Source organism: Siniperca chuatsi, linkage group LG18 (genome assembly GCF_020085105.1).
Source record: "Siniperca chuatsi isolate FFG_IHB_CAS linkage group LG18, ASM2008510v1, whole genome shotgun sequence".
In the NCBI taxonomy this organism is placed as follows: Eukaryota; Metazoa; Chordata; class Actinopteri; order Centrarchiformes; family Sinipercidae; genus Siniperca; species Siniperca chuatsi.
Genome location: NC_058059.1, coordinates 20,674,239 through 20,688,953, shown reverse-complemented (window position 1 = coordinate 20,688,953; position 14,715 = coordinate 20,674,239). Strand labels below are relative to the sequence as shown.

At 40.6% G+C, this 14,715-nt stretch overlaps 1 protein-coding gene across 2 annotated transcripts; it reads right to left on the bottom strand.

Moving 5' to 3' along the window:
* Positions 1-1,659: 1,659 nt before the first annotated feature.
* Positions 1,660-14,064, bottom strand: gtf3c5 (general transcription factor IIIC, polypeptide 5). Of its 2 annotated transcripts, XM_044174203.1 has the most exons (12): positions 13,958-14,064; positions 13,704-13,844; positions 13,184-13,382; positions 12,773-12,974; positions 12,413-12,596; positions 11,203-11,307; positions 10,519-10,633; positions 10,099-10,179; positions 3,863-3,951; positions 3,408-3,490; positions 2,828-2,970; positions 1,660-1,984 (listed from the first exon to the last, which is right to left on the bottom strand). In XM_044174203.1, the coding sequence occupies exons 2-12, from the start codon at positions 13,782-13,784 to the stop codon at positions 1,791-1,793; spliced, it is 1,476 nt and encodes a 491-aa protein (XP_044030138.1). In that variant the 5' UTR covers positions 13,785-13,844; positions 13,958-14,064; the 3' UTR covers positions 1,660-1,790. The 2 variants fall into 2 exon arrangements, with proteins under 2 accessions (XP_044030138.1, XP_044030137.1); XM_044174202.1 differs by having other exon boundaries at positions 13,704-14,051.
* Between the last annotated feature and the right edge of the window lie 651 nt (positions 14,065-14,715).

Below are 14,715 nucleotides of genomic sequence, written 5' to 3'. Positions count from 1 at the left end.
TTACCTCAAACATTTTAAAATCTTTTTGGCTTAGCCTAATCAAAATAACAGATGTAGCGATCAAACAACAAATTAAGGCCAATTTTTTATAGCTTCTCAACATGTGAGGTAAGTGGGTTTCACTAGACATTGGTAGTTGAGACTGATGATGAAGTCAGCAGTAACAGAGTTAAAATGCTCAGTGTTATGTGCAGTGTCAGTTTGGCACAAGTGGCATCAGTATCAGTAGTGATCCAAATTCAGCCAAAAACATCATGGAAAGTGAAATGCCCATTTGATAAAAACCTCAAGGATTCCATTTGTCCTTGAACATCCACCAAACCAGGTTTAAATGAACCATTTACTCATTAGCTTCACTTATTTTACCTGCCTACTTATAAGGTGGAATATAAAATGTTAAATATCGTAATATAAAATAATATCACATGCTTGAAAACATGATTGGAAATGTGAATATATTAATCTGAAAACACAGTAATTAAAGACAACTCCAGATAGGACTGAGATGACATATTTCAATGAACCCTTCTTTCTCAATGACATATGGAATCTGAAATTTGATTAGTTGGCCTTTATATGGTTCTATTTCCTTATTACAAATAAAGAACCTCCACCCCACATGAAACTGCCATGTTGGCCATTGCGATGGACTGAGCCTATACTGTCCTTTAAAGCTCTTCTCTCCATGGAACCAAATAGTCAATGGTTAAATAGTGATGGCAAATAAAATGGTGCTTGTTTTAATGAGTTTTTGAGTGTTTTCAATTTATATTTTCTATGGCTGTTATTGTGCTGAGACTGCACAGTATGGTAGTTTTCAGTTGGTGAAAGCCCAAGTTCTTGCGTTGAGCTTTCTTTATTTTTAGTTCCCAACTTTTGCAGTTGTGTATCAAGAAAACAACCTCTGTGGAGTTGACACAGCTGTCCAACTGGACTCAAAGTCACACTGCTGCAGCCAATCCAAAAGTTGACCCTTGTTTCGTGTATAACCCTTTTCCTAATGCTGCAAATCTGGACTGTAAATACGTAGATACGTAGATTACAATGACAACTATTTTAGTAAATTAAAATGGACATTAGTCATCTCTCCAAAATGTTACCTGTCTAATTTATTATGGCCATTATGGTATATAAATCTGCCCAATAATTTACACACTGGCATCTTCATGGTTGTCCAAAAGCACCTGTACAGACACGGCTCCCTTTATACAGTATACACATATATACATTTGTTACCATATTCATGTGTAAACATACAATATGTCCAGCCAGGGGCCACAAACCACCAGGAAGGCACAGTACAGCTAAGCAGTTAGATTAGCAGTAGTTTGTAGCACTTTTAAGCACCTATCCTGTATGGGTTTTTTTTTCTCATTCTCATTGCCGTTTTCACATTTGTCATGATTTTTTCTACTGAGTCTGTCTGTCTTAGAAAAATAATTTCTTAATACTGTTAAATAAAGGATACACCGGTATTTACAGCATGCGACTAGTGCATGGCATTTCTAAAAGGTATTTGCCATGACAATGTTGTGTATCTCTTGTGTCATGATTTTTCATGTTATTTGGAGATCTTAAAAAACTGCAACTTTATTGGTATCCCTGACACTGTATTAACCAACAATGTCATTACAAAGATAATACAGTTCTTACACAAACTGCTAGAAATGTTTCCATTTTTATTCACATTTCACTCAAAAAAGAATTCACACATATCACCTTTTACAGAAATGAACAATGGAAAATATTTCTACAGTCAAGATTAATGTCATAAAAATTGTAGTCTTTTGTTACATGTAATCCAGTATTTCTGTCTCCATCTCATTTTCACTTCCCTCCGATGGCTGAAACTCATCGTCCTCATCTTCCTCTTCATCATCCTTGTTCTCGTCGTCCTGCATCTCTTCCTCTGCATCCACATCTCTCCCAGGGGATTTTAAACTTAGGCCTATGCGTCTTCGTCTCTTCGGCATTTCTGGCAATGCTGAGGGAGAGAAATAACATCAGTTAACAAACCAAAAGGAGTCCTTGTTAACACACCAAAGTCCTGCCCCCCTTGTATCGGTCCTGTTCCACTAACCTCATCAAACAGTGTATTTTTTCATAGATGGATTTTTTCACCACAGAAGCACTGTTAAAGCTTCACAAGGCTTCTAGTTGTCTAACAAAACAATCATCTTATCTTTGTTAAAATGATGGAGTTCAATGCTAATGTCAGCATGCTCACAGCGACAATGCTAACATGCTGGTGTTTAGCAGGTATAATGTTTATCATGTTCACCATCTTAGTTTACCGTTATCATGCTAACATTTGCTAATTAGCACTTAACATAAAGTACAGCTGAGGCTGATGGGAAAGTCATTCGTTTTGCAGGTATTTAGTCAAAAAGCAAAGTATTGGACAAATTAAAGAATTGACCTGATGATGACGCTAGATGAAAAGTTAAGGAATCACCAAAGTTATTTAAATTCATTGTGAGGGGGACTTTATGGAAATCCATCCAATAGTTGTTGAGACATTTCACTTAAATGACAACCCATGGTGGCGCTAGAGGAAAAGGTAGAGGATCACTAAAGTCTGTATGAGAAATTACAGAGAGCAAAGAAAGCTAGCAGGACTGAAGCTAACCCAGAAGCGGGACAGAACTTTGGCTCACTATATCGCCAGCCCTGGTCACACTTTTGGTCGTGCTGTGTCTACAATAAGAGGAAGTGCTTTATCATTGCATCTGATTGAGTAGCTAATGTGTGATCACAAAGAGGACATGGAGTCCATGAAGTGAATGAGGGCACAACAGCCATTGTTTGTGATGAACATTTTCCTTACTTGGTTTCTGGGCTCGGATGACCTTCTTGATCATGGCTGAGATCATGTCCCTCAGCTTGTCTGTGGTGCCGAGAACGCACCAGCCGTCCCGCTCGTCACATACCTGCTCATTATCGCAGATCTGCTCAATCACCTGTTGGATACTGGAGACACACACTACACTGTGGCATTGCTACTTTTACTTTAAGTAGAAGATTGAGTATTTCTATGGTCATTTTCATTACAATAATTTCTAATGATTTGATACCCCTTCTCTGACATTTACTTTATTATGTCGTGGTGTTGGGCTACTACTACGACTATGTAACTAACTAAAAAATGTTACACTGGCCTAGGTCTCATTATGTTCATAATTTTCAAAATTCCAATAAAGAAAGCTATGAATAAGCGCGAAATAAATTGAAAAAAATTTAATAAATGAAATTGAATTTAATTGTATTTGGGACAATTTAAGGCCTTTACATAACATAATTCCCAGCACTTGCAGATACCCTGATATCAGCTTGAGTTACCCTCAAGTACTTGAGATGAAAATTAATGCGTAAAAAAGTAGTAGTGTATGCACAGCACTGTAATGTACCTTTCCACATCCAAATCACACAGCTGGTAAAACATCTGTCTGTGAGGAGGCAGCATGCCCTCTCTGAAAATGTAAGATGACTCCTGTGGAGATCAAAGAGGACAGTTGGTATCGCAGCAGATATACAGATTTTGTCTAGTGAAAGTTGGCCATGACTGATAGGCAATCCCTTCACCATCAATTTTAGACTTTGTCACAACAGATAAGACAACCCTCATTATCTTCCAACATTTTAACCTTTAGGCTTATGGAGATCCAAAGTGTTCAAAACTAAAATAAAAAAACAAGATATGAAATTATCATTTGAATAAATACAGACAAAATGTAAAATCTAACCATGAAAACAGTTCTGCCATTAAGCAAGAAGGGCTTGAAACTAGCTTGTTAATTCTATGCTCCAACAATGTTTTCACATAACTAGGCCAGACTAGGCTAGATACTGGATCCTCACTGACCTTCAGCTGATATGTGATTGGGACTGGGTCTCGACTAGTGCTTGGGCCCTCCTGAGCTGGAAGTTCCATCACACTAGCTGGCTGGGGACCTGGGGGAAAAAAAACAAAACAGTTTACCTAGGTAACAGGAGTGGAACAGTGAAGATTATTTCAAGGTTTTAACCATTTATTTCAGCAATATGCATTTTAGTCGGGCGGTGTGGTTCTGCCCATGTGATGGGGTGAAATTAATTTGAGCAAGCTTGACACAGACTGTCCATAAGCTCACAAACCCCCCTGGCAGAGCCCAAGGTACACATCATGCTAAACATTCACTAACGACTAAATGCTAATACAGGAAGAGGCTGGGAAGGTGGAGAGAGTTACATTTCTGAAAGCAGGCAGCAGTGTAGCAGCATGGATGTAGAGCTCAGTGTTGTATGTTGACTAAATGAGCGCCAAACCTTTATATGGACAGCCTACTGTGAGAGATAGGGCATGGACATAGACGATTGGATGGTTTTTGAAGGGTCCCCGCGGATCCTTAAAAAGTCTTAAATTTAGTTTTTGATATTCAAGGTCGAAAAAATGTATTAATGTCTGGAATTGTAGGAGTGGAGGCATTAAATTGGATCTGGGGCAGAATGAATGAGCGTTTCTATTTTTTTCTTCAGTTTTTATGTTTTATTTTACCGGTATTTTATATCTCACAACAATTTCTGCAACGTCTAATATCTATTTGTTTGTGTGGTTTGTACACCTTGTGTACAGGCTGTGATCCTCATTTTAACTTAGAAGAAGAACATGTTTATCCAGCTTCCAATTTGGGGGCTGCAGCGGGGAAAAGGAAAACACCAAGAACGCGACGCTGTGAGCAAGCAATGCAGTCTCAGCCATGATAATGCAAATTTAATAAGAAGTTCCAGCGATTCGTATGAGCCGCAATGTGAACTCTGTCGCAAAACATTCGAACTTGGAACAATGGTAAGCATGGATTCTCATATGGAATCTGAAAAGCACAAGCGCTATGCTAGCACTCGAGAAAGTACTATGCCCATCAAGTCGTACGCTGCTACTGCTAGTTTGGCTGTACGTAGGATGATTTGTCTACTGTGACTATGTCCATTCTGCCGTGCTGGAATGTAACTAAGTATATTTACTCAAATATTTTTACTCCACTACATTTGTCTAACAGCTTTAGTTACTAGTTACATTTTAGAGAAACTTTATTTTCATACCCATCCTGTCCAGTGAAAACCATGTATCTCCAAATGAAATTTTCTGATACACTGAAGGATGAAGTCTTCCTTTATGGGTTGAGAAAATTCTCCTACTTCTTAAGCTAAATAAACAATTTAACCAATTTAAAGTGGCTGATGGTATGGCACTGGTGGTTCAGCGGCATATGCCAATCGTAGAGAAGTATGCCGCCCTCTTGCACCGGCACATACCATTTCCTACCGGCAGGTGCCGCTTAACAGTGGCAAGCCAATGTCACACCAGTACCGCTCCCTGATGCCTTAAGCAAATGTGATGCCAATGACGTAAATGTATATTTCTTTCTTTCTTTATTGCCAATGTTAGCACAACATAGCGCTGTAAATAAAGGAATGTATACGTTTCTGCCGTGGTTGTGTTGTTGTGATATGTGCGATGAAATGACAGTAAAGTAATATCATCTTTATTGATGTACTCAAAAGCTCTTATTGGAGCTAGCCCTAGCTAACATGGCTATTGTTAGCATAGCCACAGTAACCAGTCTGACTAATCAGTAACAGAAATTTAGAGCCAACCAACCAAATAATACTTAGCCTAAAATACTACTTGTTTAGTGGAACGCAATCATTACATCATACAATGCTCCACGTCGTGCTAACTCATTCATAGCATTTAACAGCCACAATACCCAGAGCTGTCAACATTTTTCAGTCTGAATTATGTTATGTTATTGGAAGATGTGTTTATGATTTTAAATCTTACTCTCATCAATCGTCCTGATTATGCCATTTCACACTGATCCAGCAGTATATGCCGTTTTATACTGGCATACCACTCGCAATCCAGCGGTATAAGTCGATTTCTACTGGCATAGATTTGATTGGCATAGACCTCCCGGTATTTTCTCTCAATGATATCTTCAGATAGTCTGAAGTGATAATGTGTGCATGTATTGATTACACCATATAGCCTTTTTTCTATGTAAATAATAAATGATGATAATAAAACTTTATTTATAGAGCACAAAGTACAAAGTGCTTCACAACAAGAGAAATAAAATACCATAGTGAATGATGAAATATAAAGAAATAAAATACACAAAAGCAATAAAATAAACAGCCAGTTCAGGTAAAATCAGGATATGATTTCCGATAAAAATGTGTTTTGAGAAGAGACTTAAAAGAAGACACTGACTCAGACAACCTAATTTCTTCGGGAAAGTTATTCCAGAGCCTTGTGGCCCTGATGGCAAAAGCTCTGTCTGAAAAGAAATCCCATGTCTGCGGATGACATCAACCAAGGGAAGCATGTATAAGAAGAACAGTAGTGGTCCCAGAATTGAACCTTGAGACACACCGTATTTGATAATGGAAAAGAATGACATGAAGTTATTAATGCTGAAGCAGAATTTCCTATTGGACAGATAAGATGAGAACCAGTCTAGTGCAGTGCCAGATATGCCCACCCAGTGCCTCAGTCTGTCTAAAAGAATGCCATGACCAATTGTGTCAAAGGCAGCACTAAAGTCCACAAGAACTGAACACATGCGTGTCTGCATTCATTAAAATGTCATTAGTGACTTTGAGAAGGGCTGTCTCAGTGCTGTGGTGCTGACGAAAACCAGATTGGAACTTATCAAAGGTATTACTGTTTTCCACAGCAGCAAGAAGCTGCTTAGATACAAGTTTTTTGAGAATCTTCTAAATAAAAGGCAGTTTGGAGATTGGACGATAGTTATCCAGGAGGGTGGGATCAAGCCCAGGTTTGTTTAGGACTGGCTGGACACAAGCAGTTTTAAAGTAATCTGGGACACCCCCAGTAAACAGCGAGCTGTTAAAAATAATTTGTAAAAGGGGCGCAATACAATCCATAACTTTCAACAAAAACCTAGTTGGGATTTTGTCCAGAGGGCTGGAGGATACTCCCATAAGAGACATGATGTCTGCGAGTTCAGGCAGAGTAACAGCAGAAAAATTGCTCAAAGAATCCCTGAGCAGGTGATCCACATTTAAAAGGCAGGATTGGGGGTGATACCAGATCTTATTAACTCCACCTTTCCAGTAAAGTACAAAAGAAACTTTTCCCAATCAACATCACACTCAGCAGGAGAGGCTGGGTTAACTAACTGATCCACAGTCTTAAATAGGAATCTGGGGTTGTGCTGATGGGCAGAAATAAGTGCAAAGAAATTACATGTTCTTGCATCCCTCACCATCCTATTATAAAAGGAGTAATAACTCTTCCATAGCCACAAAGTGGACCTGCAGACCTGATTTCTTCCATCTGCGTTCTGCTCTTCTGCATTTCCTTTTACAGCTTCGAATACTGTCATTTAACCATGGCTGTTTTGTAGTCTTTGGGTTTGGTCTATTTTTCAGAGGAGCTATGAGATCTAAGGTTGAAGAACACAGGTAGTTAAAAGAATCAACCAAGTCGTTGGTGTTGGAGGAATCGGGAAACATATTCCCAGGAGAATTGAACAGTGTACAGAATTTTGAGGCACTACTCTCATTAAGGACGCGCGTGTACTTAGAGCGGGACAAGACAGTACTAGCAGCCTCTAATTCACAGTTAAAAACAATGCATCGGTGATCGGATACAAACATGTCACTGATTTCAACAGATGGAGTTTTCAGGCCCAGACTAAAGACTAGGTCTAAGGTGTGGCCACGGGAATGAGTTTGGCCAGACACATGTTGTTTTAAGTTAAAAGAGTTAGGGATATTTAAAAAAAAAAATCAGCAGCAAGGGCATTAGAAGAGTCATCAACATGAATATTAAAATCACCACAACAATTCTATCATAATTTAAAACAAGACTGGATAAAACCTCAGGGAGTTCCAACAAGAAGGAGCCAGCTGGTTTAGGGGGGCAATAAATAATAGCAAATATGACCAGGAGGGGGCCACCAAGTTTAAACATGAGCACTCCAAAAGGAGGAAAATCATTGCAAGCTATGAGGTAACACTTTAAATGCTTCCTATAGACAGTAACAAGGCCCCCACCTCGACCACAGACCATAGGGCGGCTAAAGCAGTCATAATCTGGAGGGCACAATTCAGCCAGCTGACTGATCACCAGGACGTAACCAGGATTCTGTTAAAAACATAAAATCTAAATCAGTAGAAGAGATAAAATCATTTAAAATAAACGTTTTGTTAGAGAGGGATCTTACATTGAGAAGAGCCATCTTAAAAAGTCTGTACTGGGTCAGATTTGAGGTTGAGAATGGAGGTAGGGTTCTGGCCCGGATCTTTATTAAATTATTATTATTGCTGTGTCTGTTTTGTATTAAGGACCTATGTAAAATTACCACAGGAATTTTAAAAGTAGCACTAGAGGGATCCGGGCTCCAAATAACAGCACTATGTTCAGTCCACAAGGAGGAGTTAGTGACAGCAGAGGGTGCGTGGCTGTTTATGGAGGGCAGAGAAGAGAAAGAAGAAGAGCGAGGGGAAACAGGTGATGTAAATAGTCAACTACGTGAGGAGGACAGCACAGCGTGCTGCAGGTTAGCCGCCAGCAACTACCTGACTTGTTTGGGTGAAGACCATCTCACGCAAACAAGGTAGAACGATAAGAAGTTAAATTTGTGAACAAAGCCAACGTCATAGGTACTGCAGACAGACTGAAGGCTGAGGATCCTGCTAAAACGGCCCAGTGTAGGAATTGGACCCGAAATAAAAGCATGGATGAAGTATGCTTTCGTCAGCTCAGATTGCTTACGGGTGGTGTCATTGGTGCCGACATGGACTATGATTTTCGTGATAGTCGTCGGGAGTCCAGGGAGTTTTTCGAGGATGTCGGAGGTCGTAGCTTCGGGAAAGCAGTGTGTGACTGCATTAACGAAGCGGATATTCCTTACTATGTAATCTCCAACTTTCGTAGTTGGGGGTATGAGAGGAGGCAGAGTCGATGATCATGGAGACCGCTGAGTTCCATCAGCTGTCCCTGGGATAGCTGTGGCCGGGGACTGCTGCAGCGAGGGGGCGGCGTCCTTAGCAGAGGTGTTCTCTGCCGTCTCAGGACGAATGAGACCTCCAGAGCTTCTCCTGATCACGGCCTCTTTCAGTAACTTGCGGTGAGAAGAGGAGGAAGACTTGACCGCTGGAAAAAGGGAGCGTCCCTCCAGTGGAGGAAAGTCCTGCGTATCCAGGATGTCAAACCTGTTGGCCAGCGGGAGGTCCCGATGTGAAGGTGGAGGAGGCAGGCTGTCCTTGCAGACTACAGTCCAGTGCTCTGGTTGACGTGGTATCAAACTCACCACAGCCTTCTCACCACCCCCGCCGACGAGTGACTATGCATCCACTGGAGCTCGGCAAGGAGTAGAAATGGCAATTGCTTTGGGCTTTGCACCCATAGGGAGCCACGGATCTTCAGGCTTAGCTGAAATGGCTTCATGCTCCGGGGCGCCAGCGATGATGGAGCTGAGCCACGGAAGAGTGGGATCATTGTCCAGTTCTGGAGTGGAGCAGTCAGGGGAGTGAGACGGGATGGTCCCATTCCGGTTGCCGCAGCCAGAGGAGCTGAGGACTGCAAGGTGTTTTGCCTGGGCCAAGGCCACAGTGGAGAACTCCAGGATGAGCTTGTCTTTTTCTCTAGGCTCGGCTTCCAGACAGGCGATACTTTTCTTCAGCTTTGAGTCGGTAATGTGACAAGATCCACACTCATCAGGCTTGCAGTTAGTCCGTGAGAGTGCTCAAAGCTTGAAATCCACAGTAAAGCCCATAAAAGCGCTAAAGAGCTTAAAATCCTTAATAAAAGCTACCAGCAGTGGAGGCAGTCCGGTAAACCATGTCGAGTTGACAGCCAGCTTAAAATCACTTAAGATCCATTCGTCCGATGACTGAAAACTTTTACCAAGTTAAAACATATAGGTAAAGCAATGGCCAGGAACAGTGTAGCGTAGAAAACTTGGCTTAAAAACTTGATAAAACGTCAATTTATGATGGTTTAAGACGAAGCTTCTGGCAGGTACACAAAAACGCCGACACATGCGCAGTCCACATGCCACTCACACTTAAAATTCACAAACTTACCTGCTTTGTTGAATGTGATAGGCAGACTGTAGTTAAGGGCACTCCGCTTGGCTTTTACTGGCATGTCAGATAATGAATACCCTGAAAGTGGGAAGAAAGAGGAACCAACAGTCAGGGTTAGGCAGACAGGTCTTGACTTTTCATTAAGACTCAAAAAATAAAAAACTGATAGTGTACAATATCACTGAATTGGCTGCTGAAGAAAGTTCGACAGAAAACTGCTGATGTTCAATTAACTTTTGCTAAATTTGTCTCAAAATTATTTTATGCGATCCATTTCTATAATGTCACAGCACTTCATTTTTGTTAATATTTGATGTCAGGAATGGAAAATCCATAGTAACTCTGTACAGAGCTCAGTAAAAAAATAACTGAATAAAACCTCCTTGAAAATATACAGTAACAGCCTCAGGTTCTTACCGTGCTTGGTGCTACAGCGGATCCTGAAGTCCAGCATCTGGTATTTCTTGGACTCTGTGCTCTTTCGGGGGTCATAGCCCAGTCTCACCCACAGACTTCTCCACGGCCCTGTCACCTAAAAAAGTAAATGATGTTTAATTTACATTTGGGCAGAAGATAATGCTGATTCCCCATTTCAATTGTGTTACATTTCTTTGGTGATTTACATAGGACTTAGGAAAGCAGAGAACAGACTGCATGAATCACTCTACAAATGAGAGTGGACACAACAATATGAACACTTAACACAATATGAACACAATAAAATACAATCCAGTAGAGTAGCTGTGTAACAAACACTGCCTTAGTGTTCCATTTTTTAAAACTTTGACCGAGAGGATTTTTTCTCTTCTACCACTGTCGTGGAGGCTGTAGCTTGTGGGGTTGTTGTTTTGGATTTCATTATTTTGAAAGGTGCTTCACAACACCACAGTCTAAAGAAAATGAGAATCTATTTCTATACAGATTTTCCATTTCAAGACATTTCTGTTCAGCAACACCTCACTGAGGTTTAGTGCTCAATCTTTCGCTGTTTCAAAATATCTGTGAATGACATCAGGGAAAATGCATTTGAACGGGATTTGCTTTTTTCCCCCTGAAATGCATGCTCACACTTTACCAAGCGCACTCCGTCCTCCTGCTCACCATGTAGTAGGCGAAGACGGGCAGCAGCAGTTTCAGTTTACCAGGGTGGATGTTGATGTTGGCCTTCACCGCGTTCCGTGACCAGATGGGCCGGCTCTCAAACATCTAGGCACAAAAAGTTTGGTTTCAGATAAGATAAAAGCCCAGAAAATGAAGTTGAGTCATACCTGTGTAACATATAAAATAATTTCCTGACTTCAACCAGATGCCATTTCTGGAGTGAAAACTGTTGTTTATGATGGTTTGGCTACACTGCTGAATAGAGTGACTGTCAAAAATGGCCTGGTGTAAAAAGAACTGGCTTTCATTAGCAGTCACTGCGTAATGTGAGCCAAAATATAGAAGAAAAAATAAAGTGACAACAGTGTGAGAAGGGAATTTAAATACAGTCACAGACATTTTTAAGTTATTAAAGGTGCTCTGTGGAGTTTATGACCACTAGTAGTGCTATGGAGCAATGTTTGTACATGTGGGTCTCCGTTTAGTTTGTTCATGTGTATGTGGATGATGTGATACACATTCCTGCCAATACTTTCACACTATTCCACTGATCTACAGGTGGCAGCAATGCGTCAAAAGCACAGCAATGCACTGGCAAAAGCAGGGAAGAAGAAGACTGCAAGCTAGAAAACATGGATTTAAACAATGCAGGTTTAACATTTTTCCATTTTGCAAATGGTTTATGGAGGAAGGAAATGAATTCAACACGTTTGTTAGGCCTCAAGGATATACACAAAGCGTTTTGAAGACTAACAGAAACTTTATATACAAGAAAACTCAACAGGGCTCCTTTTAGCCACAGAAGATAATAAGACAATGAATATTTACTGTTTTAAAGAAAATATAGCAGAGAATTGTCAGCCTAGTCTTTCATCAGTGTGAATTAATTTACTTTTACTTTATTTTTGTATTTTACTTTTGCGGTTTGCTATTGTCAAATGAGCCCTGTTCAATTAAAGAGTCAGAGTTAATTTTTATCTAATGAGCCCTCAATTACATTTTGTCTGGAGAAGCCTTTAAATGGCCAGTGTGGATTCCTTGTACTCTGGTGTAAGTTATGGTCCCTCCTGCTGTAATAAAGGACTTAACTAACATCAGAGTGCCTCGAATTTCTCTACATTATTCTTTACATTACACTAGTGACCCTGGCAATCAGAGGGTGCGTTGTGCTTTTAGTAATCGGTAACCATGATTACAGCAGCACACATACCTTTTTCAGTTGTTCTTCAGCCTGCTTGTCATTCTCCTTTAGGCAAACTCGTGCCCAGTTGACCCTGGCCGCCTCGATGCACTCGGTGGGCACAGTGGGATCAGTGAAGCTGACAAAGATGGCGTTGTGGGGGCGGCGAGCACGATTCAAACCAATAAAGTTCTTCTTGTTGATGGGCAACTGGCTATAAACAGGAAAGGAGGAGAAATGTTTTATTAATATATTCCTGATAAGCTGCATCAGGATCACAGTGAAATTAAACATATAGAGTTTCCAATATTGTTGTTTGGACAGGACAAATAACTAGCAGAAGTTGCAAGGTTGACCGAGTAAATGATGTTTTTCCCACCCAGCCCTCACACTGAGTTTTGATGGATGTCAGGCCGGTAGAAATAATCCACAGGACTGTCGAGGCGTGAGAAGATGGCCGGGGGAAGAAAGTATGGCATGGGCTGCTCAAAGAACTCTTGATTCTCTGGTTTGCGGAGGATGATTTTTTCGTACAAAGACGCGTTTTTTCCACCTTCTGAATGCACAGCGAGGCACTGAAAGTCTGCCAGCCCTGCAAAAAGAAAATAGATCACTGTTTGACAGTAGTGACAAGGAAAACAGAACCACTAAAAGAGGTGCAAAGGGAAAAATAAAGGAAATGTTATTAACTCAACTTGAAACCACAATTCATCACGATGTGGGTGGACAAATGGGAGATACTGAAATATTATCCAGAAAATGTTCGAAAACTTCATACACTATGAGGACTTTTAATCCAACCTTGAAATTTGTATGTTGTTCCTATGACTCCGAGTATGTCCATGCGGATCTCAGCGTCCTTGGGGTCCTTTTTTCGCACCCGCCGCCGCACTCTGAGGAGGAGGTTGCTTGACGGGAAGCGGTTTCCACACAGAGAGTGACAGAAAGGGTCCTGAGGTCGGTAACGCAGCTCCAGACGCCTGTTGGGATGAGCGAAGGTCTGTGGGATCAACAGGAAATGCAGACAGGTGACAGATTAGCGCGGTTTAGCTTTTGTTAGGTGGACAAACGTTTCATAAAACCCTGAAATTTACCATTGTGGCTAACTATGAAGCTATGTAACTTAAAATTCATATACCCCAACATTACAACGTACTTGTGTTTGTTTTACACTCCCATTTGTCTCAGTTTGTGGCATACAACTACAGAATTACGTGTAACATTATGAAATCTATACGAGACTTTGTGAACTGTAACGGTATTTAAGACTGCTTTAAGGCCCCCACAGTGTAGCTAATAATACCCGGGCCTGATAGCTTACTTTGGACACTGCTTGTTCACCCCCGAGGGTCTCCAGCATCTTGTCCACACTGGTGACCATCGCCGGATACTCAACACACATCAGTCTGTTGTCCTGCAGCTCCACGGTGGACGAGCTGCCGGGGACATCGACATCTTCAGCCTGACAGGAAAGAGTCAGTTCTTTCAGAGTAAAATCCAGCTTCATCTCCGAGTGCGCCATGTTGGCTCTTTTAATTGTGATATTTACGCTGGCATAAAGAACACTGCAGTTACCGTTAGAAACTGAATGAGAGTAACCCGCTCAAAACACTCCTGTCGTTACAGCAGCGTGAATGTGCGTCCAAGTGCAAAATAAGGCCGGGTGGAAACGCTAACGCATGCATATAGTTCCGCATCATTTATTTGCGCAGACTGCGCTTAAGTAAAAATAAAACTTAAACAAAACCCATTCAAGTTGTCAACAACATTTAAGTTGAACATTCAAATAGAACAATTTCTTACGTTTGTCTTACATCTAAGAAATCTGAAAAAAACAAAGAAGTCATGAAATGCATTGGATAGATATTTATCTAAATGCAGAGTTTTAACTCAGTGACATTCCAAGATAGTCAGGTAGAATCCTCTTATAGATTGTATTAGAAATTTAATACTGTTTTTACATTATTCAAATAACATCTATCATCTATGTTCTTCTTTTATTTTTTTATTTTATATGCTTTATTTTTTTAAACATGAAGCAATGTACACATTTGGCCACGTGATGGCAGTGTAAAACCAAACAAAATGCAGTCAGAAATTCTCTGGCTGTGGGATTGATGGGATTTGGCTCCATCAAATTTAAACAACACAAGTAAATACATTTTCTTGAGTGCTCTGAGTCTAAGTGAATGGTCTGTCTATGTATTATTATTTGATATGAGTAATAGGAGTGAGTATTTTAACAGTCACTAAAAGTATCTTTGTATTGTCAGAAGGCCACTGTTGTCAGAGGGTTGTAAAGAGGATTTGTGTGCTGTCCCTCCCAGAAACTG

Excerpts from the sequence above, each read along its gene's own strand:
- gtf3c5 (XM_044174202.1), bottom strand. The coding sequence starts at position 13,904 with ATGGCGCACTCGGAGATGAAGCTGGATTTTACTCTGAAAGAACTGACT. Across the intron at positions 11,308-12,412 it reads CTGAAGAACAACTGAAAAAG|ATGTTTGAGAGCCGGCCCAT; the intron begins GTATGTGTGCTG and ends TTTTGTGCCTAG. Across the intron at positions 10,634-11,202 it reads CCGTCTTCGCCTACTACATG|GTGACAGGGCCGTGGAGAAG; the intron begins GTGAGCAGGAGG and ends TTACTTTTTTAG.